This window comes from Oryctolagus cuniculus, chromosome 3, assembly GCF_051225735.1.
Source record: "Oryctolagus cuniculus isolate XC-2025 breed Fujian yellow rabbit chromosome 3, ASM5122573v1, whole genome shotgun sequence".
Lineage (NCBI taxonomy): Eukaryota > Metazoa > Chordata > Mammalia > Lagomorpha > Leporidae > Oryctolagus > Oryctolagus cuniculus.
In genome coordinates this window covers 34152176-34178425 of record NC_142869.1, presented here as the reverse complement: position 1 = coordinate 34178425, position 26250 = coordinate 34152176, and the positions used below count along the sequence as shown (strand labels likewise).

Below are 26250 nucleotides of genomic sequence, written 5' to 3'. Positions count from 1 at the left end.
TCAATACCACATGTCTGGGGCAGAGAAGGCATGCCGCCTCCCCTACCTGGTCCTTGCACGATGGGCTAAATGCACGTTCTTGTTTCAACCACGGCCCTCCTAGCCCAGCCAGCCGCAGCCCAGCCAGGCCTATGTGGCATGCTATTTGTTTTCCTCTTCCTTCTTCATGAATTTGCAGTCGTTTTGCACAAACATTGTGGCCTTTTTGCAATCTATGATGAAAAGAGCTTCATTCTGAAGTTTTCATTTGTCTGCATTGTGGGCTACGCATCTGAGCCAAACTGCAGATCTGTAGGTGCGGGCTTGTTTTTTTCTCTTTAATTGTGCAGATCACTGGGGCTCTCACAGCTGTAATTTGCCTTTCATCCACTTCAGTGACGGCCCAAAGAAAACACAAAACAAATCCAACCCGAGAAAAAGGAGGGGAGAGGGGAACACCAGCTGATGATCTTACAATCCGCAGGGAAAAGAGTCGCCTTATACAAATAAATGAGGAGCTAGGAATAGTGCAGGATTTAATTAAGCCTGACAGAAGCCAGGTGCACCGAGGTCAGACACAACCAGAAACCTGCACCCTTAGGAGTCATGAGGCCATAAGCCTCCGTCAGGTTGCATTTGCGCTGACCGCCTGGAAGATATCTATTTGGCCCCAAACGCAAGCACTGGAGAGATACAAGATTGGGGAAACTGCCAAGTGTCAAAACCTCATTGAGCCTGGTATGGAACAACGGAGAGTCTATGTGCTTCAGCACAACCAACAGAAGTCATTCTTGCCCCACGTCCAGTGGGCAGCAGACCCAGCATCTCTCTCTCAAGTCAAGTAATTGGGCTTGCATTCTTCTGCCATTGACTCCTGAAAGTCCCAAAAACTAAACTCAGGTCCCGTGGACACTGGACCAAGAAATAGAAAAGAAACAGTTGAAGGGTCACCAATAGGAGTACCGGAGGTGGGACTGGACTTTGTATGGGAAACACCTTTTCTTGGAGGCTCGTTGCCAGAGTTGCTCTTGATTCTGAAATTTGTGTGGGGGAACCTTCAGGAAAGCAACTGGTTGAACTGCTTCCTTTTGTTTTTAAATTCACAAATAATACATGGGTATATTCCCTCAAAGTGTAATACTAAAGAAAAGGCAAAAGTCCACCTCATTGTTGACCAACCCTGTTCTCCTCCCCAGAGGTCACCAGGAGGAAGGGTTTGGGGAATGCATCTTCAGGCCTTGTTTCCTTTCTTCCACAGACATCATATTCCACTGTTCACGTTGAATTATGTGGTTTGGCTCACCTGGGGTTTGGTTTGTTTTATATTAACGGTATCATCGTGTTTGTCACTTTGTTGGACACCTTACTCTGCATTTGACAACATCTAGAGGACACTTTGGTGCATACCAATACATTTATGCCATCCTTTTTAGCTATAGCTTGTCTAGAATCCCATATTGTACTGATTTTCAGTTGATTGTGAACCGCTCTCCTACCAGGGGGCATTCCACCAGTTGTGTCTTGTTTGGTTCTTGCTAACATTTGTAAATAATACTGTAACGAACATCCTTGCAGTTGCCTCTTTCAGCTCACGTTCCTCTAGGGTAGTTTCTGGCTCAAGTGTGTGCCTGTTTTCATTTTAACAGATGCTACAAATGGCTGAGTTTACCTCTCAAAATGAGCCTGTCCCCATTTGGGAGGGTGACAGGAATTACTGGACATCCTGGATTTAGATCCCCTGTGACATTTGCACAAGCCACATAATGTCTCTGAGTCTTTCTAGTACCCAAGTAGGCATGGCGCTTGCAAGAGAAGATACGGGCAGCTTTCTCTAAAGGGACTTTTAAACCTAGGGAGTGTTTCTCCAGGACTTTTTAACTGCCAACTGGTAGAGAATATGGCCTGACTGTAAGTGGCAGCTCACCAGAGCTGCGGCAGCTGTGGCCCGGGAGCTAATGCTATCCCTGGGTTCAGCAGGCAAAGGCCTGTTCTCCATGATTAATGAGTTCCACTTGGTTTCTTCAAAGAGTGACTGTGCTGTGCCTTGCTGTTATTTATTTATGTTTTCTTCTAAAAAATTCATGTAAAAAACATCCTTTAAGGTCAGTGTGCAGCATTGTGCTGCAGACTGAACGATTCCAGCAGCCACAGGTAGACCTGTGTGCCAAGAGAAAGTCTCAAATCCTTGGAACCGTGGGACCCATGCCCCTGCACTGGCTCTGGGGAGGAGCAGACCTTCTGGGTTGAAAGGAGGCATCTGGACGCCTTCCAAGGAGGTTCAGGGCTACTCCACTGGAGGAAAGGCATCAGGCAGCAAGGTTGTTTTCTAGTGGGATGTTTATAGTGGGCAAAGCTTCCAGGCTCACATGACTCTGGCAAGGAATGGCAGGGTAGGAGAAGCCAAGAGACCGATGGGCCTGAAACACCATTTCTAACAAGAGCACTGTTTTCCAATGTGTGCTGAGACAAAAATGTGATACTAATGTGACTTTGACACTGAGCACAATGCGTAGTATCTACAACCATATACAAGGGGGGGCCAAAAAGTTCATAGAAAAAGGAATTAAAAGATGTTTGTTTTGGTGCAAAAAAAATCTGAAACCCATGCAGTTTTTTTGCTTTTTCTTTTTAAGATTTATTTATTTGTTTGAAAGTCAGAGAGGGAGAGACAGAGACAGAGAGAGAGAGTGATCTTCCATTCACTGGTTCATTCCCCAAGTGGCAGCAATGACCAGGGCAGGGGCAGGCTGAAACCAAGAGCCAGAAGCAACTTCCAGGTCTCCCACAAGGGTGGCAGTGCCCAAGCACTTGGGCCGTCTTCCACTATTTTTCCAAGGTCATTAGCAGGGAGCTGGATTGAAGTGGAGCATCCAGGACTTGAACCAGCACCCATATGGGATGCTGGCATCACAGGCAGTGGCTTTATCCACTATGCCACAACACCAACCCCACTTATATATGCTTTGTGTGCTTCATCTGACCAGCCCAAAAATCGAGCTGATGCCTCTTGGACATGAAGCCAGAGTTTATCTCAGGAAAGAAACCAGCGTGAGTTTGCAGTCTAAGTGAATTAGAGATAAATCACACACACACACACACACACACACACACATATCCCGCATTATTTTGGCTTCTTCATGTAATTGTGCAAAATTGAACATGTTTAATATTATTAACTAACATTCCCAAAAGCAAAGGCTCGGATACAGACCTGAAATGATAGTATATCAGGCCTTGGCTTCCAACAACAGTAGTTTCTTTCTCTGGCCCCAGGACTCATTATCAGGATGCCCAGACTAGAATTTTCTACAACTTGTTAGGGAGCAGCCAGCCCTAGTAATGATGAGAGTGTGGCAGGATCTTCGAGCCAGAGGTGGTCTTGACCAAAGTCCTATTCTCAGCTGGCCTGCTGGGTTTTGAGGTTTCATTTTAGCACTGCTAAAAAAACCCTTTTTGTCCCTTAGTGTTTCCTTACTGCCACCAAAGGCATGGAAGAAGGTGTATAAGGATTTGGGAGCTGAGGGTGGGCCTCCCCATTGCTTCTGTAGAGCAGTTCCAACAGCTGGTATAGAGGGAGAAAAGATAGTCATTAGGACCTAATTAGGGGCCAACATGGGACATGTCAACAAGGCCCTAGAAACGTCCCATCAGCCTCAGCCAAATGTGTACAAGAGTGTGAGCCCAGGAGTGTTCATGGGAAGCTCTGGGCCCACAAGTCATCCCTTTCTGCCTCTGTAGCTCCTAACAGGGCCACTGTCTCTACCCATCTGCCTTTGTGGCAGGTGCAACTCACGTTCAACCTCCAGCATCTCTTTTCTATACTGTCCCTTTTTCTTGGCGGCCCTGTTTCTTATCCTGCTGTCCTTATACTTTCTCTGTCCTACCTCTACCAAAACCTTCTCCAAGAAAAGCCTGGGCAAGATTCCTTCACATAAATGCTTACTTGGTTACTTCCTCCTTGTATTTGCATTTTTACAGAAAACCGAACCTGAAGTCAGAGGAACTTTTCTGTTAGTATTAAGGTCCTCATCTCTTAAGAGGACAGAGAGAGGTAACTTTCTGGTACCTGTGGTCAGAGGAAGAACCCAGCCTTTAACAATAGTGAGTTCTCTTAGTGACATACATATTTACTTTTTCAATGACCTATAAGATGGGGGAGGCAGTCTTTAAGGAGACATAATTTGTTTGCATTGGAAGTGGATGCAGTTTTGCTTCTTCAACTCCATCCTCTCTCATGACCAGGGTATCCAACTACTGCACCTGGGCAGTTTCTAGGGCACAATTCTTTAAAAAAAATATTTATTTATTTGAAAGACAAGTTACAGAGACAGAGACACTCCCCAGATTGCTGCAATGGCTGGGGCTAGAAGAGGCCAAAGCCAGGAGCCAGGAGCTCCTTCCAGGTCTCCCACATGGTGCAGGGGCCCAAAGAAGTGGGCCATTCCCTGCTGCTTTCCCCAGGCACATTGTCATGGAGCTGGATCAGAAGGCAGAAGCTGGAACCCATGAGGGATGCTGGCACTGCAAATGGCAGTTCCACCTGCTGTGCCACAGCACCGGTCCCTAGTGCACACCTCTTGAATACTGGGAGAACAAGAAGGGGAATTGCAAGAGAGGAGAAATGTCAAAGTCTGCTGGGAAAAAGCTCCCTGAAATACAAAGATACAAGACTTTCCTAACAACTCAGTCCAAAATAAGGGAGGAGAGAGGGGAAAAAAAGTATTTTTTCACTGCAATTTTCTGGTTTGTTTTTGTTTTTGTTTTTTTCTCATCCTCCTGCTTTAAGAGATGATAGCAGGGCCAGTGCTGTGGCACAGCGGGTTAAAGCCGGCACTGCAAGAACCATATGGGCACTGGTTCTAGTTCCAGCTGCTCCACTTCCAATCCAGCTCTCTGCTATGGCCTGGGAAAGCAGCAGAAGATGCCCTAAGTCCTTGGGCCCCTGTACCCACGTGGGAGACCTGGAAGAAGCTCCTGGCTCCTGGCTTTGGACTGGCTCAGCTCCGGCCATGGTGACCATTTGAGGAGTGAATCAGCGGATGTAAAGACCTCTCCCTGTCTCTACCTCGCTCTGTAACTGTCTTTTGAATAAATAAAAATAGATTTTTTTTAAAAAAAAAAGAGAGAGGATAACAAACAAAAGAGGTGTAAAGAGTCAATTTCTTATTGACATATCTGCCTATGGGGTGGAGAATAGTCCCAATTTTTTCAAGATTTAGGGTAAAAAAGAGACTTCAGAATTTTCTCCCTTCAGGTTTGCCGAGTTTTCCAGCCTGCACAACATGAAGCTTATCATGATAGCCAAACACTTCTCTGGCTGCAACATTTCTCATTTTCATCACATTGTTGGGGCTCAGTGAAGTCATCCTGGCTTTAGCTGCTTGTCCTCCTCCACACTTGAACATATTACTCGAAGCCTCCTTGGTTGCAGTCAGTATTTCTAGTCCTTTTTAGTGTTTCTTCTTAGTTGTTCAACTAAAAATAATAGAAAAGAATGGCTGAATGCAAGATCAAGCTCTTCTAATAATTTCACACCAAGCCCTCTTTTCTTTTCTCACTTGAAAACTTTGGAAAAACTCCAAAAAAATGTTTCTTTTCCCTGACCTTGCATAGACTTGGCTACAGCCTAAAAGATTAAACACTCGTAATTCAGGATCTTCTACTTCTAAACTCAGCCAAACCCAGGGAGGAATGGTGCTCAAGGAATCTGACTTTCTCACAAAGATTTGCAAGGTTTCAATCAACATCTGAACTTTTGGCTCTTTGTTGCAACTGGGGATGAACAAACTGAGTTAGGGAAATTAAGTGTAGTGGGGAGGGGAAAATTCAGTCAATACTAAATGCGAGGCTGAATTAAGCATTTTGGAGCTCCAGGAAATATCCCCTTAGTCCTTCACCATTTCTCATTTGTTGAGCTCTTGGTGCTGTGTTTCCTGCTAGGATTAAAACAGAACAGCTGAACGAATTTTCTGAGGCCTACTCCCATCTGAACAACTCAGTGATTTAGCTGGCTCAAGGGGTCCAGGAACTTGGAATCGAATTCAATAAAGGCTCTGAGTGTCCAAGAGCTTGTCCCAAATAAATCACAGGCCCCAAACAAGGTGTTGAAAACCTGTAGCTTACTCTCAGTTCCACTGCTGATTTGGTCAATAACTTATTGCATTTTTCTACCCTCCCTCCTTAACTTCTTCATGTTTCAAGTAGAAGTTGATGACACCAGTACCTGTGAAAAATGAATGATTTCAATGCTTTCCTGTGTGTCAAGGGCTCTTCGATCCTTGCTTTCAAGTCCAGTTGCGGTTTGGTAGGTTAAGTGTATGTGCTAAGACTGGCCTTCCATGAGGCTTATCAGCCCAGCCATAGTGAAGGTGGAGACCTGGGACAAGGGACACATTTTCCCCACATGTCAGTTCCTAGATTGCCAATTCAAAGGACTGGGTCCTAGCCGAATTGGGCAAGAATCAACAACCTAGAACTGCATGGCTGCCCTCCACCTGTCCTTCTCGTTGCATTCTTTCTGCATACCCCTCAAGCTGCATCACTTCAGGGTGCAAGCATTCCCAGGAGAGGACAGATGTGGGGTGAAAATGGAAGGTGGACCATGTGGGGAGACAGAGCCCTTGTGCTGGAAGTCACTTCATCAGCCTTGACCAGCAACCATCTTCAGAGAGCCCTCATCAGGAAGGCCCTTGGACCGTCCTCATTTTCTTCCCCTAAACACCATGGAACTCTATCTAAAGCAAGGAGAGCATGAGCAGGGACTTTCCGGGGAAGCACACGGAGACTCAGGGAGGGCAAAGACTGGCCGACGCCCCACCTGAGGGAGAACCCAGACAAGGGGCAGCACCTGCTCCCACGCCAGGGCTCCACCGTGTCCCCACTACTGCCTCCCACAGACGCTGAACGGTCCTTACAGTGTCTCTGCCACACCTTCTAAAAGACAGCTCTGGCCGGCGCTGCGGCTCACTAAGCTAATCCTCCACCTTGTGGCGCCGGCACACCGGGTTCTAGTCCTGGTCGGGGTGCCAGATTCTGTCCCAGTTGCCCCTCTTCCAGGCCAGCTCTCTGCTGTGGCCAGGGAGTGCAGTGGAGGATGGCCCAAGTCCTTGGGCCCTGCACCCCATGGGAGACCAGGAGAAGCACCTGGCTCCTGCCATCGGATCAGCGCAGTGCGCCGGCCGCAGCGCCCTGGCCGCAGTGGCCATGGGAGGGTGAACCAATGGCAAAGGAAGACCTTTCTCTCTCTCTCTCTCTCTCTCTCTGTCCACTCTGCCTATCCAAAAAAAAAAAAAAAAACAAAAACAAAAAAAAACAAAAAAAAAAAAAACTCTGTCAACAGATCCAAATGGGCCTATTTCTTTAACAAATAGTTTTATTTATTTATTTAAGAGGCAGAGATATCTTCCATCCGCTGGTTCATTCCCTATATGGCTGCAATGGCCAAGGCTGGGCCAGACCGAAGCCAAGAGCAAAGAGCTTCATCTGGGTCTTCCACGTGGGTGCAGGGGCCCAACCACTTAGACCATCTTCTCCTGCTTCCCGAGGTGCATCAGCAGGGAGCTGATGAGAAGTGGAGCAGCCAGAACATGAACTGGAGCTGCCCGCCCCTCAAACAGGACTCTTAACCCATTGTTCAGAGTTGGCATGGAAGGGGCTCCTCTAAGAAAGCCGACACATGCTGGTGTCCCGAAATGATCTGTGTGCGAGTGGCCTGGGATGAACTGCCTTAAATCATTGATCTCACGGTAGCCTGTGGTTTGGGGCAGCCCTCTGCCAGCAATCTTGTGAAGCTTCCTTCACAGTACAGAAAATAAACAGAATGCTGTGGCGGGCAATGCATTCTCAGTGGACCACAGTGTATCGAAAGTGGGGACAGGAATGGTGGCACACTTCCGCAGAACAGCAAACTGATGGAGCAGTGCTCACCCGGAAGGATCCCTAATTTAGAAGAAGGAAGAACATGAGGGTGAGAAGAAGGATGTGTAAGTGTGTGTGTGTGGGGGTGTGTGTGTAAGGAAACAGCACAAATTCCTGTTGGAGACCTCAATCACACACTGGGACTCTCCCAGCTGCAGGTTGGTGTGTCTTGGGTGTTTCCCCTGAAGAGTCTGTGTGGTCCTAACACCACCAGGCAATGTTCCAGAGCCCTGGGGGAGAGGCGTATTTCATTAGAGGAGTTTGTGACTGGGTATGGCTGTGCACCATTTGTTGCTGTAGGGTTGCAACTTACTGAGACCGATACAAGAGAATGTCTGACTCTTCTAAGGTGGAGGGAGTCTCTGGGACAGTGGGCTGGAAGGTTTTATAAGTAGCCACTGTAATTTCTTGCTTTGAAAAATCAGGGCAACGGGTGAGGCATGAGACCTTGAATCACTCCTCACCACGCACCCACTAAGTCTCTCAGTGATGCAACGGGAAAAGACACCTGGGGAAAGAAGCTGCCTTTTTGGCTTGAGACTTTGTGTAGTTGGACAATTTTTGTTTTTCAGGAATGGCTGCTCTGCTCCCTTGATTACTCCAACTCTATTAAACTCCCAGTCATCCTCAGTTCCCCTCTTCCTCTCACCGTGTTGCTATGTAGCAGCTGGGAGAGGAGACAAGGGGGCAGAACTCTCAGTTGCATGTAGATAAACTCAGGGTGGAAGATTTGTGGCTGAGCAAGGCCATCACTTTGAATTCCTTGGTAGGTCCGATATAAGTGAATGTGAACCAAAAAGCGAGGGATCAGAGTCAGGGTAAAAAGGCGCTTGAAAGCATTCCTATCAATCAAACAGATAAGGAACCAGGACTCCCCCAGGCATACCTTACACAGCCTCAGTCCGAAGCATCCTCCTCCTCATTCCCACAGTTTCTTTTCTGGAAGAGCCCCAGCTTGCTTTGCCCTCTCCCTGCCTGGACTCAGGCAGCACATGGTTGCCTTTATGCGGAGTTGTCACTTCCCAGGCACCCTGAAGGGCCTTCATGGCAGACGCCAGGTCCTACACATCTTTATTTCTCCAAGTCCTCGGTGCAATTCCGGGGCACCTAGTACACCCTCTTACTGAATGATGGTTGGCTGAGGAGTTGGTGAGTTGGCTAATGGCGACTGCCCTTTGAAAAGCCATGCAATTGAGCCAGCCCTTTCTGAGTGTCTATCATGAAACACATGAACGCCTACATTTCAGATCACCCCCTCTTCATGTTCAGAAATGCCTTCTGAGTTGTCACTAAAGTGGTAAGCCAGAGAGTGTGAACCCTGCCAACCAGAATGCGAAACAAGGCAGCCTTTTATCTGTTAGAACAAGGTAGCAGTGATGCAGAGGCGCTCACAGTGTCCAGCCCACCTCAGAGAACTTGAAAGCAGGTTGGGTGGTCCCACCTGACCTGATGCGGATTTGAAATTCAGCATTTGGGCTTTGGAGTCAGGCCAGTCTGAGACTGAATCCACACAAAGGTCCCCGAAGGAGGCAGGGTCATGTGAGCACAAAGGTTGAAAGTGGAAGCTGCGTGGGCGGCGAGATCCATTCCTGACCTGGATTCTCCCAGAAACACGGCCCGTTCCCCTCTCCCCGGCCTGCCTTCCCCTCCAAACACACCCATCCACTGGGAGAGAGTCCCGGAAGGTCCTCTCCATGTTTTTCCCCATTAAAAGGAAAAAGCTAAAAACAATCTGCTGTGGCCCTGGTCCCTTTCTCCTGCCGTCTGCTGCCCTCCACTGTCACCTCCCCAGCTGGTTCACCAGCCTGTGGGGGCAGCTTCCGCTTCTCTGCCTTGAGCCTCTCGCTCTACTTTCTCCCTCCTGTCCCTCTGGAGGGTCCCTTCACCTTTGCTTTCCAAGCACTAGCGGATGCAGTGAGAGGACTACACTCCCTCCTGCCAGCATCCTGGGGTTTGCCTACTGAACTCAGCAGAAAAGGCAAGTGGCCTGCAAATGGCTAAGAGGCTCTCAGCAGAGACAGCTGTTAATCAAACACAGATATCAAGAATCTGAGCAAGAAGACTCAAGAAAATTGCCATCAAAGTAAATTACTTTTTGTACAAATGTTCCCTTTATTCGGGTTTTCCCCTGTGTGCCTTTCTTTTCTTAAGACTTGGTGAACAGATGCGCTTTGGAAAATGTTGATTAACTTATGCTTCTCTCCACCCCGGCCCACTCACCCAAACTCCTGGGAGCCGTGATTATACAAAAAGCCATGTCAAGCCGCTACAGTGTGCTTCTTCACCTTAAGTAGCCTTTGACTCTCCAGGTGCAGAACTCTCAGCTGCATCTGGGTGACTGATTTCACAGAAGCTTAGAAATGGGCCACTTCTGGGGAAGTCATCTGGTCCAGTCCTCTGCCTCCAGAGGCAAGAAACCTTGACCTCCTGGGATGAAATGTTCTCACAGTCATTGTCATCCTATTACCCTTATTCCTTTAAGATCAGCGTCACATTCACCCCTTTCTAGCCCATGATGAGTAGTGTCCCAAGCCTTCTTCTCTGAGGATATGAGATAGAGCAAGATGACATTTCAGCCTCCAAGAACTCGTCACATCCTTGGCAGAAACCAAGTCCCTAAAAGCAAAAACAGGATTTGGCCCAGAAGTCGCTGGCAGGAGCCCCACAGTTCTCATCCCAGGCTGATTCGCATATTCTTATCCGATGTTCTTCGTCTTCTAACCGTGAAGGTGTTAAGACATACGCGCATCCCATCAAAACAATTAATTGTCAAAAATGTGACAGTTTTCTCCCATGTTCAGTTTTTTTTGTGAGGTTAAAAAAGAACTCAGGGTTGACTTTCACAAGCTCGATCTGATCCCTGTGACAGACACCACCTGCCTCATGTTGGTTCACGTCCACGTCTTCATTCCAAGGAAACAGCCTTCTATGTAGGGGCCTGAAGAGTGATTCAGGGGATGGGTATTGAGGTGGAGAAGCTGGTGTGGCCTGCAGGTGCCAGCTGCTATGCAGTGAGCATGCCAGGAATGGGCTGGATTTCTGGAGGATTGGTGCCACATGGCATTGATCTTTCCAAGTAGGGTCTTGGCAAATTGTTTTGTACATCCCTTCCTGGAGACCAAGGAGATGAGAATGTGCTTTAGTACTTTGGCCAGGAACAAAGAAGGCTTCTAACATGATTAAAACCATCACCTCCAGGAAAGACCACATTTCAAGTACGACAGTGATAGATCAATCTGCAGTTCAGATCATGGCCAAGTGGATCCTCCCTGAGATGTAGTGCTGACGATGGAGATGCTCAGGATGGGCTCAAGTTGTCCGCCTGCTCTTGTTTGATACTTTCATTGTTTGGGATTTTAAGTGCTGTCTTCAAGGTTGTTCATCTGACTTTGGGCTGGGCAGAACTCCCAAAAGGCTACCTACATTTTCTGGGGCCATCTTGAGCTGACAGCCTGGAAAGGCATAATTAGCTTGTGAGATAGGAAAAAGTGATAAGACCTTGCTCTCTGCCACATATTTGATTCTCTTTTTTAATGTTTTGCCATTTTAGACAGGTAATTTTCAATGGCTGTGATTTCTGTAAGATGGACAGCATCATGAATAGACAGAGCTGTATTACCCTTCCCCCTGCCAAATTATCATAAAAAAGGAAAAGATAGTGATAATACTGGAAAAAGATTCAGAGTAAATTAACTTAGCTCTATTCAAGCCTGGGCTAGTCAGATTGGATGCCTGTGTTTGATCTATTCTAAATAGTGAAGAAAACCAATAGAAAAATAGACTGGAGCAAGACAAGAGATGTTAGCACAGATATGTTATGGTAGACAGGCATTATGAAGTTCTTTCCGGTTCTTCTCTTACATTAAACATAGAATGATGAGGCATGACTTTCTTAAATTACCATATTTATTTGAAGGCTAGAGAACAAAGACTGGTGTGTTGTGTCTATGTAGTTGCATGCACGTGAAGAGATGCAGAATGCTCCACTCAGTGGACATCTAATGGTGACTGACTGTGCACGGAAGATGCCGTTGAAGGTGCCTTAGCTAAAACCCAGACCTATATCAGTAATGAATGACTCTCATTATGAACACCCGAGTGACAAGGTTTACTTGTTGCCAGAGTCCCAGTGTTTCTAATTAGTTCTCTTTTTCTGGTTGTTGTTGTAGAAACATTCCAATAATATATATTTTAAATGATCTAGAAGTGGTTGTGATTCTTGAACTGCCTACCCTACTAGTAGGTTGCACCTCTGTCTGCCTTTTAGTCATTGGTGATAGAACCTGCTATAACTTGGTTTGTTTTTCTTTTCATTATAGTGGACATCCCAGAAATACACGGGAGAGAGGGATATGAGGATGAAATTGATGGTGAGTATCACTGTGATTTAGCAGATAATCATGGCATTCAAGTTTGATTATAAAGACATCAACAAAAATAATACCCAGGGTATTAGAGGGGCAGGCTTTAAAACTATCAGTCAGAAATATAAGTGAAAAGAATCCAGAGAAGAGTGAGCAAACCACCAATTGCCCTGTCAAAGTCAGACTTAGATATTCAGAAGGCTTATTGAATTCCCTCTGCCTAATCTGAAACAGGTCCTCTGTTTCACACAACTTTCTATACTGATGGACTTCAAATCTTGATAAACCCTTTAGAAGTGAAAGGTGAGCTCCTCTATGTGTCACCGCTTGAACCCTTTAACCTCATCCCAAAAAGGGCCTGAGTCAATGAGCATAAATGTGAATATTCTCCCAGGGCTGCTCTGGCTTTGGTTCCCTGGCTGAGGATGGCGGGGGATGAAGGGGGAGAGTGTTCAGTAACCTTTCTCATACCATCGAAGATTCCAAATCTGGCTTGTTACAAGTTTTAGGTTTCTTTGTCATACTACCCATCTCATGTTCATATTTATTGCAAGTTCTATTTTTCCACTTCAAATACACATGCTGTAAGAGGCTGACACAAGACTCCTAACTGGAGGGTGGCTAAGCAAACACATTGGGGTAATTTCTTCCCTGGACTCTGAACAGTGCGGGTCTCCAAGAGACTCAACAGAAGATTCCACTCAGAGAACAACTTTCGACCAAGATTGATGCGTTTAAGAAGAGCAGTTTATAGAGCAGCTGCTTTGAACCTGACCTTAATCAAAAACTTGAAGTGTAGTTATAGAAACTGGAGTGACTAACCCAAACAGCACCTTGTTAACTGCCTGCAGACTCTCCCTGCAAAGCTCAGTCCAACGCGCCTTTTATGGGCAAAAGTGCACGACTGACCTACATGGTGAGGCTGCAATAGATCAAGCAGCACAAGCACTTTGATGGAATAGAAAGAGTAAGGGATGAGGATGCAGAAAGCCTGATTCCTACCCTTGGTTAGCTCGCTAACTCTGTGACCTGGAGTGAGTTACCTAGGGATCTCATTTCTCTAAGCTTGTTGATTCACCTATTAAAAAAAAATGTAACATCATGCTGTATCTTCATGGGATTATTAGGAGATCTGTAAAAATGAGCCCTGGATTGCTCATGCCTTGGCCAAACTACAGAAATGCAGCCATGTTAGTGGGGATGGCTGCCATGACGGGGTACCCCCTTTCTGTGGTCACGGTTTCAAGATCAGGTTGTCAACAGGGTTGGTTCCTTCTGAGGGCTGCAGAGAAAGGAGCAATTCTAGGCCTCTCTCCTTGAGCTGTTGGAGGTCATTGTCAGGTTGTCACGTTGAATGCCATTCTGCCTTGTGCAATCACCCCCCAATGGCCTCTTTGTAGCTTGATTACCTCTGTAAAGACCTGGTCTGCAGTATCTGAAATACAGGGTGTTAGCACTTCAACATGAGTTGGGGTTGAGTGGGGCAGACATGATTCAACCCATAACAATAAGGGAAGACCCAAGTCTGGGGTGATGTGGTGAACAGAAAGAAACTGCTGTTTAAATGGCTACAAATGCTAAATTGAGAAATTTGTCATGTGCAATAGTCCCAGCCTGTCCTTTGATTGAACTTGAAGCAACTGGAAGTGATGGATGAGGAGTCAAAGAGGGATGCCTGGGACACAGGCCACCAGGTATTCCAAAGCCACCTGGAAGAGCCTGTTGAAATCTGAGCTCACCGAATGTAAACCAAATCATTTAAATATCAGCTATTTGGAAAGCACTTACTACGTCCTAGACACCCAAAGATTAGTTCCTGTCATCCCCCTAACAAGCCAGTGAGGGAGATGTTATTAATATTCCCATTCTGCATATGAGAGAACTGAGGCAAGAGCCATTTAAATCACTTGCCCCAAATTACACAGCATGGCAGGACTGGAACCCCAGGCAGTTGATTTCCAGAGCTCCTGCTGCTGACTGCTATGCTCTGAAGAGCTCAGGGCTGCAGAGGCGCAGTTCTTTCACCCTGAAAAAAGCAGCACCTGCAATCTCTCATGTGTGTTTTATGTCACAGATGAGTACGAGGTAGACTGGGGCAACTCTTCTTCCCCAACCTCAGGAGCCGGTGCCCCCTCAGCTGACAAAGAGAAGAGCTGGCTCTACACGCTGGATCCTATCCTCATCACCATCATCGCCATGAGCTCACTGGGTGTCCTCCTGGGGGCCACTTGTGCGGGGCTGCTGCTCTACTGCACCTGTTCCTACTCAGGCCTGAGCTCCCGCAGCTGCACCACGCTGGAGAACTACAACTTCGAGCTCTACGACGGCCTCAAGCACAAGGTCAAGATGAACCACCAGAAGTGCTGCTCAGAGGCGTGACGGATTGCACCTGCATCACATCTGACGTTTCATTCCAGTGAGAGGGGCTGGTGGTGACGAGGACACTTTCTTTTCCTTGGGAAACTGAATGCCATAATCGCGATCAAACCGATCCAGAATACTGAAGGTGTGGACAGGACAGACAGGCGAGTCGAGGGAGGAAGGCAGGTGCAGCCGCGAAGGAGGCTGTTGCCTACCCAGGACCACAGTGGCTGAGTCACTGCAGCAACCAAGCTGTGTTCTCTGCTGGAACAAAGACTGGAGTTCATCTCTTTGGGGTCACAGTTCTATTTTGTTTGTGAGTTCTTTGTTATGATTGCCGTTGTTATGTTTGATTTCTTTGGTCTGTGAGCAACTCAAAGAGGCAGAAGAAGAGAATGACTTTGCCAGCACAGAAGGGCAGCAGGGATCTGTATTCTCTGCTGTCTCTCTCTAATCAACACTTGAAGAGCAAAGGGTCTTTTCAGCCTTTCCACCTTCAGAAATAAAACTCAAAAGGAAGCTGTCCGGCTTACCCCATCCTCTGCTCGTCTGACTTAAGGGATTTTCTGCTGTGTAGGTTCTGCCAGCCAACCCTACAAGCCGCGGTGGCACGCCTAGCATTGAAGTAGGATGTTGTTGCCTTTAACTTTTTGTATCCAGGGGAAAAATCGCCATGTTAGGGTCAGCCTGAACAGCTCTTTCTTCCATGCGATGGAAAACAAACCAGAAAGGAAACGTCACATGTCAAAACCAGTGGAAGCGGATGAGCCTTAAAGTGCTTTACGAGCAGGAGCCATTCACTGAAGCTAGACCCAGAGTTTGTGGCTGTGAGGCTTCCTTTCCGGGGCCTCTGGGAGTGGTTTTGCCTTTTCTTTTCCCTCCTCTTTATTTTTGTAAAACACAGAAAAAGACACATACACATGTGCTCTCTCTGTCTCTTTCACACACACACACACACACATACACACACGAGTTTTTCAGTTCTCTAAGCTTTGGAAATGGCATTGCTTGCTATTCTCAGTGGCATGCAGTGACTGGTGACCCCTGGATGGAGAACGGTTGTGCCTCTGTGGCCTGTGATGGCACCGGCTGAGCATTGTAGATGCACGTTTGCATGAATCATTTTCTCTAATAGGCTGGTAAACACTGATTCCCCCTTCAGGGTCCAGCCACCACTTCAGCTTTCTGGGAGCGTGAGCACACGCTGATATGAACCAGCAGTCTGCAAACACTGTGTGCCAAAAATGCCAACCACACTGCTCCAATCCCAGAGACACTTGGGCTCTTCACTCACACACACACACGCACACACACACACATACCACACATCAATTTATGTGTTTTTTATTAAGTGCCTTGAAAAGCAAAGAAAAATGTATCTCCCTCTATGTAGACATCCGTGAGTATCTGACAAGTTGAGGCATTCTACCTTCCCGAACCTCCATGGCTCCATTCCCCGTTCCCCTAACTCACCGCTGATCCTACCAATGGAGTGAGTCCTGCTACCCGCGCGGCAGTCAGAGCCCTCGATCACTCTCAACTAATCTAGAAAGGGAAGCACCAGGAATAGAATGAAATTGTATGAAGGGTAAGATTGTCTGCATCAAGATGCAAATCTTGCTTTCATGTTAATGCCTAAGGATCGCCTATGTGCTAGAAAGACTTTAAAAACCCAACCAGCGTGCCCAGTCTGCTGCGTATGGGTAATAAACTGTCAGACCATTTTGCTGCTATGGTCACCTACAATTTTGTTTGTCTCCTACCCAGTGGAAAAGTGAAAGGTGAATGGGACCGGCTGATTCCTTTAAACAGTAACTTACGAAGATGCTAGTGCAGATGGCAATGTCACAGTGTGTGGTGTGCAGAGAGGGAGACTCCATTCTGACAGCTATTTATCCCTGTGTGTGTGTCTTCACGCGCCTTTGAGTTCTCTGTGTCTACTGTGTATGTGAATGGTCACGTGGGACTCGGTGGTGCTATTGTGACTTTGACCTGGGGCTGCTGATCTTGGCACTTGTGGGCCCAGTGGTAGTTAGAGGTGAAAAGTGAAGCTGTCAAGCCCCAAGCGTTTAGTATTAGGAGCCCCCTGAGCTGAGTGTGCAGCAGATGTCAGTTTCTTGTTAAGCCCCTCCTCCTCTACACCCTCCCGTGCAGCTCAGTGTTCACGAGGCTAGAAGTAGCCTGCAGCAGAAGAGGAGTGCAGAAGCCTACTCTGGGGGAGTCCTGGCCTTCTCACGCCCAGTGGGTCATTTGTAATTCCCTGAAGACCAGCCCTGCCTCAGGCCCACAGGTCTCCTCTATGTTATTGTACAACCTGCATCCCCCTAGAAGCTCCATTTTCACCATCAGCTGATTAGAGACCCACCCTGGGCCCTGAATGCTGAACAGAATAGGGTCCTCAGGCTCCATGGAGATACCTCATCCAGGCTGGAAGCTGGTCTGTCCTAAGGCATAGAGCAAAACACCTGGGCTCAACTGAAACTCTGCCAGAAGGCCGCCTTGGTGCACTTGTCGCTCTCTGCAGGTAGGCTACTGACCCATCTCCTGAGTCATTCCCTTCGGGAAATCCCACTCACAGTATTGAGCTCCTCTTTGCCTTGTACTGAATGACACATTACCTCCCAGCTCTCCCAGACAAGGCCGTCAACAGGAACGCAGGGTTGCTTTCTCTCCTTGCTGGGGATGGGGACTTGACAGGGATGAGGATACAAGGAAGGAGCATGAGCGACCAGAAAATGAGGGGGGAAGGCAAACTGATACACAGGAGGTTGGCTTTTCCAGGGTTTGCAGTTAAAGGTATTCGACCATTCGCTGGCTGAGCCAGATCACGGGAACTTGAGAGCTTTTACTGTGATTCTTCAATGTAAAGAAAAGAACAACAATGTCAAACTGTGTTTATATGATTTGTATAAAGACTTTTTAAAATTACTATTTAAATAAACATTATACCAGAGGTATTTTTCTGGTTTGTCTTTCTGGGGACAAAGAGAAGTGGGACTTGGATGACCAAGTCAACCCCGTGGGCCATAGACTTTCGTAGTTTTTAGAACTGGAAGCCCATTGTCTTAGGAAACCCCTGGTCTGAGTCAGCTTGGGTTGCTATAGACTGGGTGGCTTAAACAACAGACATTTATTTATCACAGTTCTAGAGGCTGGGACGACCAAAATCAGGGTCCCTGTAGACCCCATGGCTGGTGAGGACTCCCCTCATAGCCTGGCGAGAGCAGCCTCCACTCTGGGTCCACTTGGCCTTTCCCTGGTGAGAGCCTTCTGTCTCCCTCTAACAGCACTGATCCCAACAGGAGAATCCACTCTGCTGACCATCCAAAGGCTCCACATCCTAACACCGCCACAGTGGGGCTTAGGGCTTTAATGTAGAGCTTCAGCGAGGACACACACATTCAGACCCTGACACCTCTCCATCATGGGCAAGCTAAGATGCTTGGTTCTTCCCTTGGATCCACGTTTCTCAACACTGGACTGAATAGGCCGACTGCTTGACTTCTTTAGAAAATGAAGCGGTGGGGGTGGGGGATGGGCCACCTGGCCATGTGGGCTGAATTAACTCAGCGTCCGGCCTTTCAGGATCCAGAGGCTGTGCTCGCTGTAAACCCTCCTCCTGCCTTAGATACCACCAGGCCTGAAAGCCTCAGATTCTTTGCTGCTGCTTTTGTGCTCAGACTGTGGACCATCTCTGTCTCTGGTGATTCTGACATCTACCATGGTGCTTCTCAAAGTGGGGGCCCAGGCCAGCAGCATCGGCATTATCCAGCAATGTGTCAGAGGTGCAGACTCCCCGGCTCCAGCTCAGATCTGAATCAGAGACAGTGGTGCCGGCCTCGGGGTCTACATGTCCACAAGCCTCCCGGGAGACTGGGAAGCACTTGCAAGTTTAAGAACCAATAGATGGTGGGGCCAGCACCGTGGCTCACTTGGTTAATCCTCCGCCTGCGGCGCCGGCATCCCATATGGGCTCTGGGTTATAGTCCCGGTTGCTCCTCTTCCGGTCCAGCTCTCTGCTGTGGCCCGGGTGGGTGGTGGAGGATGGCCCAAGGGCTTGGGCCCTGCACCTGCATGGGACACCAGGAAGAAGTTCCTGGCTTCGGATAGGTGCAGCGCCAGCCGAAGCAGCCATTTGGGGAGTGAACCAACAGAAGGAAGACCTTTCTTTCTGTCTCTCCCTCTCTCTCTCACTGTCTATAACTCCACCTGTCAAATAAATAAAAAAATAAATAAATAAAAGAACCAACAGATGGAAGATCTCTCTGTCTCTCCCTCTCTCTCTGTAGTTCTTTCAAATAAATAAAAGTTTTTTTAAAAAAAGAATTTTTTATTACTGTATTCAAAACAAACTAGACTTAGGCCAGAATAAGTCAAAGGATGCCCAGTTCATCATGGACCACAAGACCTCCACAACAAAGTGCAAATGCAACCTGGTGACATCATAGCTTAGTTTGTGTAAGTGCCCTGTACAGTGTTCGCATAGAAACATGTGATGTCACATTCACCGGAACGTGTCCCTGCTGTTAGGAAGCATGACCTCACACTCTGAGAAAGTACAATTCCCAGGCAAGAATTTATTAGGAGCCTCTCCCTATAGAACCTATGAACTGGAGCTCAATGTGTCCCCATCCTGAGGCTCTGTGCATCCCCAAAAGGAAAACTGGTCCAAACACTTACTCACCAAATGTGTTGAAGTACTTCTTGATTTTATGAGCTCCTGTAGTTTACAATCCAGTGAGAGGTACAGAAAGTAAACAGCCAAACACGTAAGGTAATGGCTGGTTCCCACAAATGCAACGATGCAATTATCAGGTAGCTCTGACAGAAGATGAATAGGATACCTCCCTCTAAATGGGTGATACTGGAGGGTGTTTCTGAGAAGGTGATGCTTAAGCTAAAACCTGAAGGGATACAGAGGGACGAGATAAGCAAAGCACCTGGGAAAGACTTTGCAGGTTTGCAAACAACATATAAAGATCTTGCTGTGGGAACAGGCTTGATGCACTCCTAGGAACACAAAGCAGTGCAAGGAGAGCATGACCCCAGATCGGGGGGAGCACTCGCCATGAGCCTGGGGAGCAGGTAAGAGCTTGTTCGCGCGGCACCACTAAGGCTACAGCAGGTCCTCTCACATGAATATCATTTTTCAATTTTGGGGGGTTCTTTTTTAAAAAGATTTATTTATTTATTTGAAAGTCAGAGTTACAGAGATAGAAGGAGAGATAGAGAGAGATCTTCAATCCACTGGTTCCCTCCCCAAATGGCTGCAACGGTCAGGACTGGGCCATGCCAAAGGCAGGAGCCAGGAGCTTCATCCAGGTCTCCCACATGGGTGTCAGGAGCCCAAACCCTTGGGCCATCTTCTGGTGATTTTCCCAGGCCATTAGTAGGTAACCGGATTGGAAGAGGAGCAGCTGGGACACGAACCGGCACCCCTCTGAGATGCCAGCATCACAGGTTACAGCTTCACCCACTATGCCACACTACAGGCCCCAAGTTTTTCTTAACTTATAGGCAGGGCAGTCCCCTTTCCTCTACCCACCAAGGTCAAGTCTGCCACTTCCCTCTCTGCCCCTCCAATGATCGTCATGATATGCAGCATCTCCTGAGCCGTCTGGTTCTATGGGATCACTGACCCTCGCCACAGAACAGAGGATCAAATGAAAGCGAATTTCCCCTTTCTTTTAGTTGAGGATTTGGGTATTTTTAAAGCCCCAGTAAACTAATAATATCTCCTGGTCCCTGGCCATGCAGTGTTTACGTAAGATCTTTTTCTTTTTCTTATCTGCATCCTTCTGGAAATGTTTACATGATCCTCAGGGAAAGCCGGCAGGCCAGGGAAACACAGTTGGAACAGAACCATCCTTGAGCAAAACAGGACCCATCTGGAGGCTGAGGCCGCCTCCCGCCCCGGCAATGGCGCAATGGTGGCAGCGGCAATGGGGGAGGGGTAGGAGGGGACCCTGAAGAAGAGGTTGAAAGATGACTCCGATCCTCACAGGCTGCAGACTCTAATCCCAGGCTGAGCTCAACAGGATTTCTGAGAAAAATGTTTTCCCCCAACAGGGCACAGGCTATGGGATGGCGTGGGAGAGGTGTTTGGTTAAGGAAATGCCACCTGTTGGGGGTCTTCAGAGCTACCTTGTGGTCCAGCCAGGAGCCTCCCGGGAACTTGAATGCCCATTCTCATCAACAAGAAGCCTGGTGACCCCGCAGTAGTGAAGCAAGACAGAGCCTGCCTGACCTCCAGCCTCCCTTGCCTGCTCCCTGCCCACCCCTATAGGCTGGTCCTCCTTATTCCTCAGTTGTCTTGGTGCCCCTGAGAGATGGCTCCTGGACAAAGGACGTGCCTTCCATGTGCTCCCTGGAGACCAGAGCGCTAGACCTTGGCAGGGGCTGGGGGTGGGAAGGAGCTGCGAGCCAAGTGGTTTCTGTGGCTTATCCACACAGAGTGACACCTGTTTCCTCTCCCCTCCCTTCCAGAAAGCCCAGGGGGACGTGTGTGTGTGTGTGTGTGTGTGTGTGTGTGATGAGAAAGGGCTGCTCCTGTCACTGTCAGTTTACTAATGCTGGAAGTGGCTCTTGCTAAGGGAACATGTCCCACCCGACTGCAGTGTACCTGAGCCCTTCCTCGTGCCTTCTCCTGCAGAGTGGCCCCAGTGGGGCAGGCTGCCCCTCTCTGCCCAGGACCCAGCCAAGCAGGGAAACCCTGACCTGAGGCCCTGCGAGGCCCCTGTGCACACAGGTGCACCCAGTCCTCTGCAGAAAGCTCCCCACCCACAGAGGGAAAGGCTTGGGGCCCTGCACTGGAAGTGTGAGGACTTGGGGGGCATTCAGTCCTCAGCATCTCACCAAAGCAGCCGGCCCGGTGGCTGCGGCCAGGTGTGGCGGCTCCTCTGCCCCTGAGGGGGGAACAGCCTCCTCTGGACACAGCGCAGCCGTGTTTGTGAGGAGCCGGCTGCGGCTTCCACAGCCCCCAGGCTTCTGGGAACCAACGGCAGGGCCAGGTTGCAGGCTTGGAGCGCAGTTCCACTAATCAATCTCATCTCCAAGTCCTTGACTGCCTCCGCTGGGAATTGAAGTGCAGCCTTCCCGAGCGCCCACTGGCTGCCCTCTGCAGTGCCAAGCCCTGACAGGGCCCTGACTCCGGAGCGTGGCAGGCGGCCCTTCCGGACTGGTCTTCTTTCTCCTTTTCCCCTCACCTCACCTCTCCTGAAGCATACAGCTCCCTTCCCAGACAGTGCTTCTCTTCCGACGCGGGAGGCAGTTCAAAGAAAGACAGGGCTTTTAAATCCCCAGCGTTCCCCTCCCCTTGAACTTGGACATGCTGAGGAGGTGGGAGAATGCTGGTCCCAGAGCTAGGAGACCAGGACTCAAGATTCCAGTTCTGCACCAACCCCAGCCACCATGTGTGACCGGGGGAAAACCGTGTGGCATCAGTGAGGGGGGCCTTGGAGCTGAGTGGCTTTTCTGCCCCCAGCGATGGGATCCTCGCCCATGGAGCGATTGTGTTTGTTTCTGTCTGTGTTGTACAGCCCAGTGAGGACAAAGCTCTGCACATGCTCTCTCCTGTTGGTTCCCTTGGATGCTTTTTCTGCAGAGATGCTGGGGATGGCATCTTCGGGCTTTCTCCTGGAGCTAGCCCCCAGTCCCAGCTCCCCCACAGCACAACTGCTCTCTTCCCCAAGCCCCTCATTCCTGTTTACATAGAAATTGATAGGCTTACTTGTCTCCCTTCACTTCTTGAGGGAAGAATTTATGCAGATACTCATTTACAGAGCCAACATGTTTTATATTAAATGCTTGGGCTGGGAGACAATGATAAGCAAAGTGACCTGGAGCTTACAGTCGGTCTACAAAGAGATGTAAGTGACTCAAATGACCACACAACTTTAACAATGTGTCAAGAGCTGCAAAGAGCAGAGAACCGTAGTGCATGCCCAATCAAGCTGACCATCATGCCCCCTGGGAACTGACCCTGGGTGAGCCACCTGAGCGGGCAGGGCAGGGTGGAGAGCGTGGCAGGTAGAAGAGCTGGGCTGGTACCTGCAGATCTGCAGAGGTCCAGGCAAACCTGGCTACAACTAAGTAGGGGTGAGGAGTAGCATCTCATTTACCCTTGCGTTGGGACCCCCAGCTCACACCAGGCACGTATTTGCATGCATAAGAGAAGCTGAAAGGCTGCATGAGTGACTTGTACAAATTCCCCTTGCGACAAGCAGCGAGCTCCCCAGTGTGTCCACTTATCGCTATCTGTGCGTCACTGTTGTTATTGCTTCTACTTCACAAGGAAGCTTCACTGTGCTTTTCTGTTGTGGAAGATGTGCAAGATGTTTTCCAAGAGCCAGGACTGAGAGCTGATGCCCACATCTTCCAACATGGAGACGGGCACTGTAAGTTCCTGCTTAAGTATGATAATTTACATTAAATACAACATTTGGATTAAAATTCTGTTGAAACGTTTGGAAGGTTGCCAGACAGAGCAAATTAAAAGAGATGCCCTTCGCGGCCACTGTGGAAAACAGCGTGGTAGTTGCTGAAACTGTTAGACATAGCATCGCCGTGTGATTCGACAACAGTTCCACCTTTAGATATATGTACCCAAAATAATTGAACGCAGTTACTCAAATAGATGCCTGCGTGCCCAGGTTCATGACAGCATTATCCACAATAGCCAAAAGGCAGCCATGACTCAAATACCCATCAACAGATGAATGACTAAACAAAATGTGGTGTGATCATGCAAGGGTTCTTCAAACAGTTCATGGAAAATTGGATTAAAAGATACATTTATTTGGGTGCAAAATTTTTTTGAAAACCATGCATAGTTTTTTCATAATATGCATTTCCATGAACTTTTCAAATACCCCCGTACTATGAAATAGTATTCAACCTTAAAAAAAATGACATGGTATAACATAGATAGACCTTGAAAATATGCTAAGTGAAAGAAACCAGATACAAGAAGACAAATTTACAATTCCACTTACATGAGGTACCGAATTCATAGAGACAGAAAATACATTAGAGGACATCAGAGGACAGGGGAAAGCAGGAATGGGGAGTGATTATTTAATGAACATGGAGTTTCTGTTTAGGTCACTGGGAAAGTTCTAGAAATGGATATTAGTGATTGTTGCACAACATTGTGAATTGACTGAATTCCACTGACTGGTACACCTCAACATGGTTAAATGGTAACTTCATTTTATGCAGCTTATACCACAAAAAAAGCACCTTGCTTTTCAAAAATTACACTGTAGCAGGCATTTGGTGCACATATTAATCCACCACTTGGGACACTCACGTTCTGTACCAGAGTGCCTGGGTTCCAGACCTGGCTCTGTTCCTGCTTCCAGCTTCCTCCTAATGTGCACACCAGGGAGGCAGCCAGTGGTGGTCTGCCTGGGCCTCTACCACCCATGTGGAAGACCTGGATGTAATTCCTAGCTCGTGACTTCAGCCTAGCCCAACCCTGGCTGTTACAAGCATCTGGGAAGTGAACCAGCACTCTCTGTCAGTGTGTGTGTGTCTGTGTGTGTGTGTGTGTGTGTGTGTGTCAGTCCCTCCACCTTTCAAATAAATAAAAATAAATAATTAGAAAGTTCAATATCCATTTTAATACTCGGGGCATGCTTCATCTGAAGATCTGCTCGTGGTTTTTTTGGCTCCTCTCGTGCAGCTGATTGTTCTGAACTTCACCTGCTCATCCTAGTTGAGAAGCTTCCTCTGCACCATGGACTTCCTAGGGCCTTCCCGGGATCCAGAGGCCATATTTTCCAAGCCAAAAATAACTGCCTATATTCTGACAAGAACAAAAGTACAGAAACCATGGTGGAAAATCAGAGGAGTAATGCCTTCCCTAATTATAGGTTCAACCACAGAGAGAGGCCATGAAGTGACTGCCTCCGCCCTCACGCACTCCATCAGCGAGGAGGTAGAGATTAGAAATCTTGGCTGGGTTTCCCATCTGTTGTTTAATCATCATGAGCCCCAAATGCAGTAAAAGCTGGCTGTGAACCCCTGCTTACGATTGACCACGTGGCTGGAATTACAGTTGCAGATGGTGACACTTGTGTGTCTGACTCAGACGATAGCCTTGTCCCCTGCCATCAGTGGGTCTTTACACCGGAGTTGGTAAGAACCCATGGGGGTGGCAGATGCCTAATTGTACTACCATTTGCACCCATGCCTTCCCATAGAAGGAAACTGCCTGCACAGTTCATTTGCAGCAAGAAACAACAGGTGCAAACGGCAAAGGCCACTTTGGAGCCATTTGGACCAAAGAACATGGCTCAGGGTAACAAGAGTGCCACAGCCCTGGCACATGTGCATTAACCGCCTACAAAGGGGGGGGGGGGCTGGAATCACATCACAGCCCCAGATCTACGGCTGCCGTGCCAGGTGGTTCCACCTACTCCTTCTCTCAACCGAGACGAAAGGCAGCTGGGGAGGGCATCGCACGAAGAGATGGGTCGTGTCCAATTCATTTTTACTAGGTGCTGACAAGCCCCTGTGAAAGTCTGGAAATGCGTAGCACAGCAAAAACACGCAGGTCACAATGCGCTGGTGACTGATTACAGGAGGAGAAATTCGTTACAGGCTGCTCTCAGTTCCCATCACGTAAAGAAGTGTTACATTAGCAAGATGGAAGGGCTCTGGGGTCCCCTCCCCAGCACAGCCCCCACTGCCTCTGCCTGCCACCCCCTGTTTCAATTTGTGTTGCATTGTGAGAGTATAGCCCAGAGGTGGGGGTAGATAACTCAGCTACCCTAATCAAAAGGGGGTGTGGGTAGGGATCGGGGTCACCATGGTGGCCAAAGCCCATTGCAGCAGCTTTGACCTACATGCTATCTGAGATCCTTTCCACCAGCCTGCACCACCGATGACCACGGTAGCCTGGTACCTATGTGTGGCATGCAAAACACAAAGAGTTGCTTTTTAACTGCTCATGCAAACTCATTTCCTATCCGGAATGTGTGTGTGTGTGTGTGTGTGTGTGTGTGTGAGTATCACCCTAGACATGCTTGTTCCTCATGCCTGTAGACACCCAGGCTCCTCCTTTCGTTTCATGGGCATAGGTGTGGATCCTAGTAGGCGTCACTATGGAGCCTGCACTGACACTGTAGAATGGACTTGGAACAATTCTGCATCAACAAGTTCCAGGGTGACGGGAACAGAGCCTCGAGTTTTGCGGTGGCCGTGGGGACTTCCTACATCAAGCGGACTGCAAGCCCTTCCTGGTCAGTGTCACATGCAGTCTTTGACACAGTCCTCTTCGTAATCTCGCTTCTGCAATTACCACTTCCCACATGAAAGAATCACAGGCCACAAGTGCAAGGTTAGCCGGGAGTCACCAGCACACGCCAGATGGGGCAATAGTTCTTCCCAAATGGGATCTCTGCTCCTCCTGGAAGTCATTCACATGCAGAGGGGCCAGCCAGGAGTCAAGTGCACAGCCAGGCCCAGGAAAGGCGGACATGGGCTTTCCACAGATGCCTTCTGAAGGAAACTTGAGCCTTGCCCCTGTGGCCAACCTCTGCCCACAGAGAGGACTGGTGCAGTTTCCATTGCAAATGTCAACCTACAGAGGAGCGCCCACCCCAGCGCACTGGCCAGCCAATGC

At 48.4% G+C, this 26250-nt stretch overlaps 1 protein-coding gene across 2 annotated transcripts in view; it reads left to right on the top strand.

Annotated features, from left to right (window-relative positions):
• NRP2 (neuropilin 2) overlaps positions 1 to 17578 on the top strand; it is a 117328-nt gene extending 99750 nt beyond the window's left edge. For both annotated transcript variants that reach the window (XM_008259015.5, XM_008259014.5), the window contains exons 16-17: positions 12216 to 12266; positions 14335 to 17578. In XM_008259015.5, coding sequence (XP_008257237.1) covers positions 12216 to 12266; positions 14335 to 14639 — 356 coding nt within the window. In that variant the 3' untranslated portion in view covers positions 14640 to 17578. The remainder of the gene's footprint in view (positions 1 to 12215; positions 12267 to 14334) is intronic.
• Positions 17579 to 26250: the final 8672 nt, after the last annotated feature.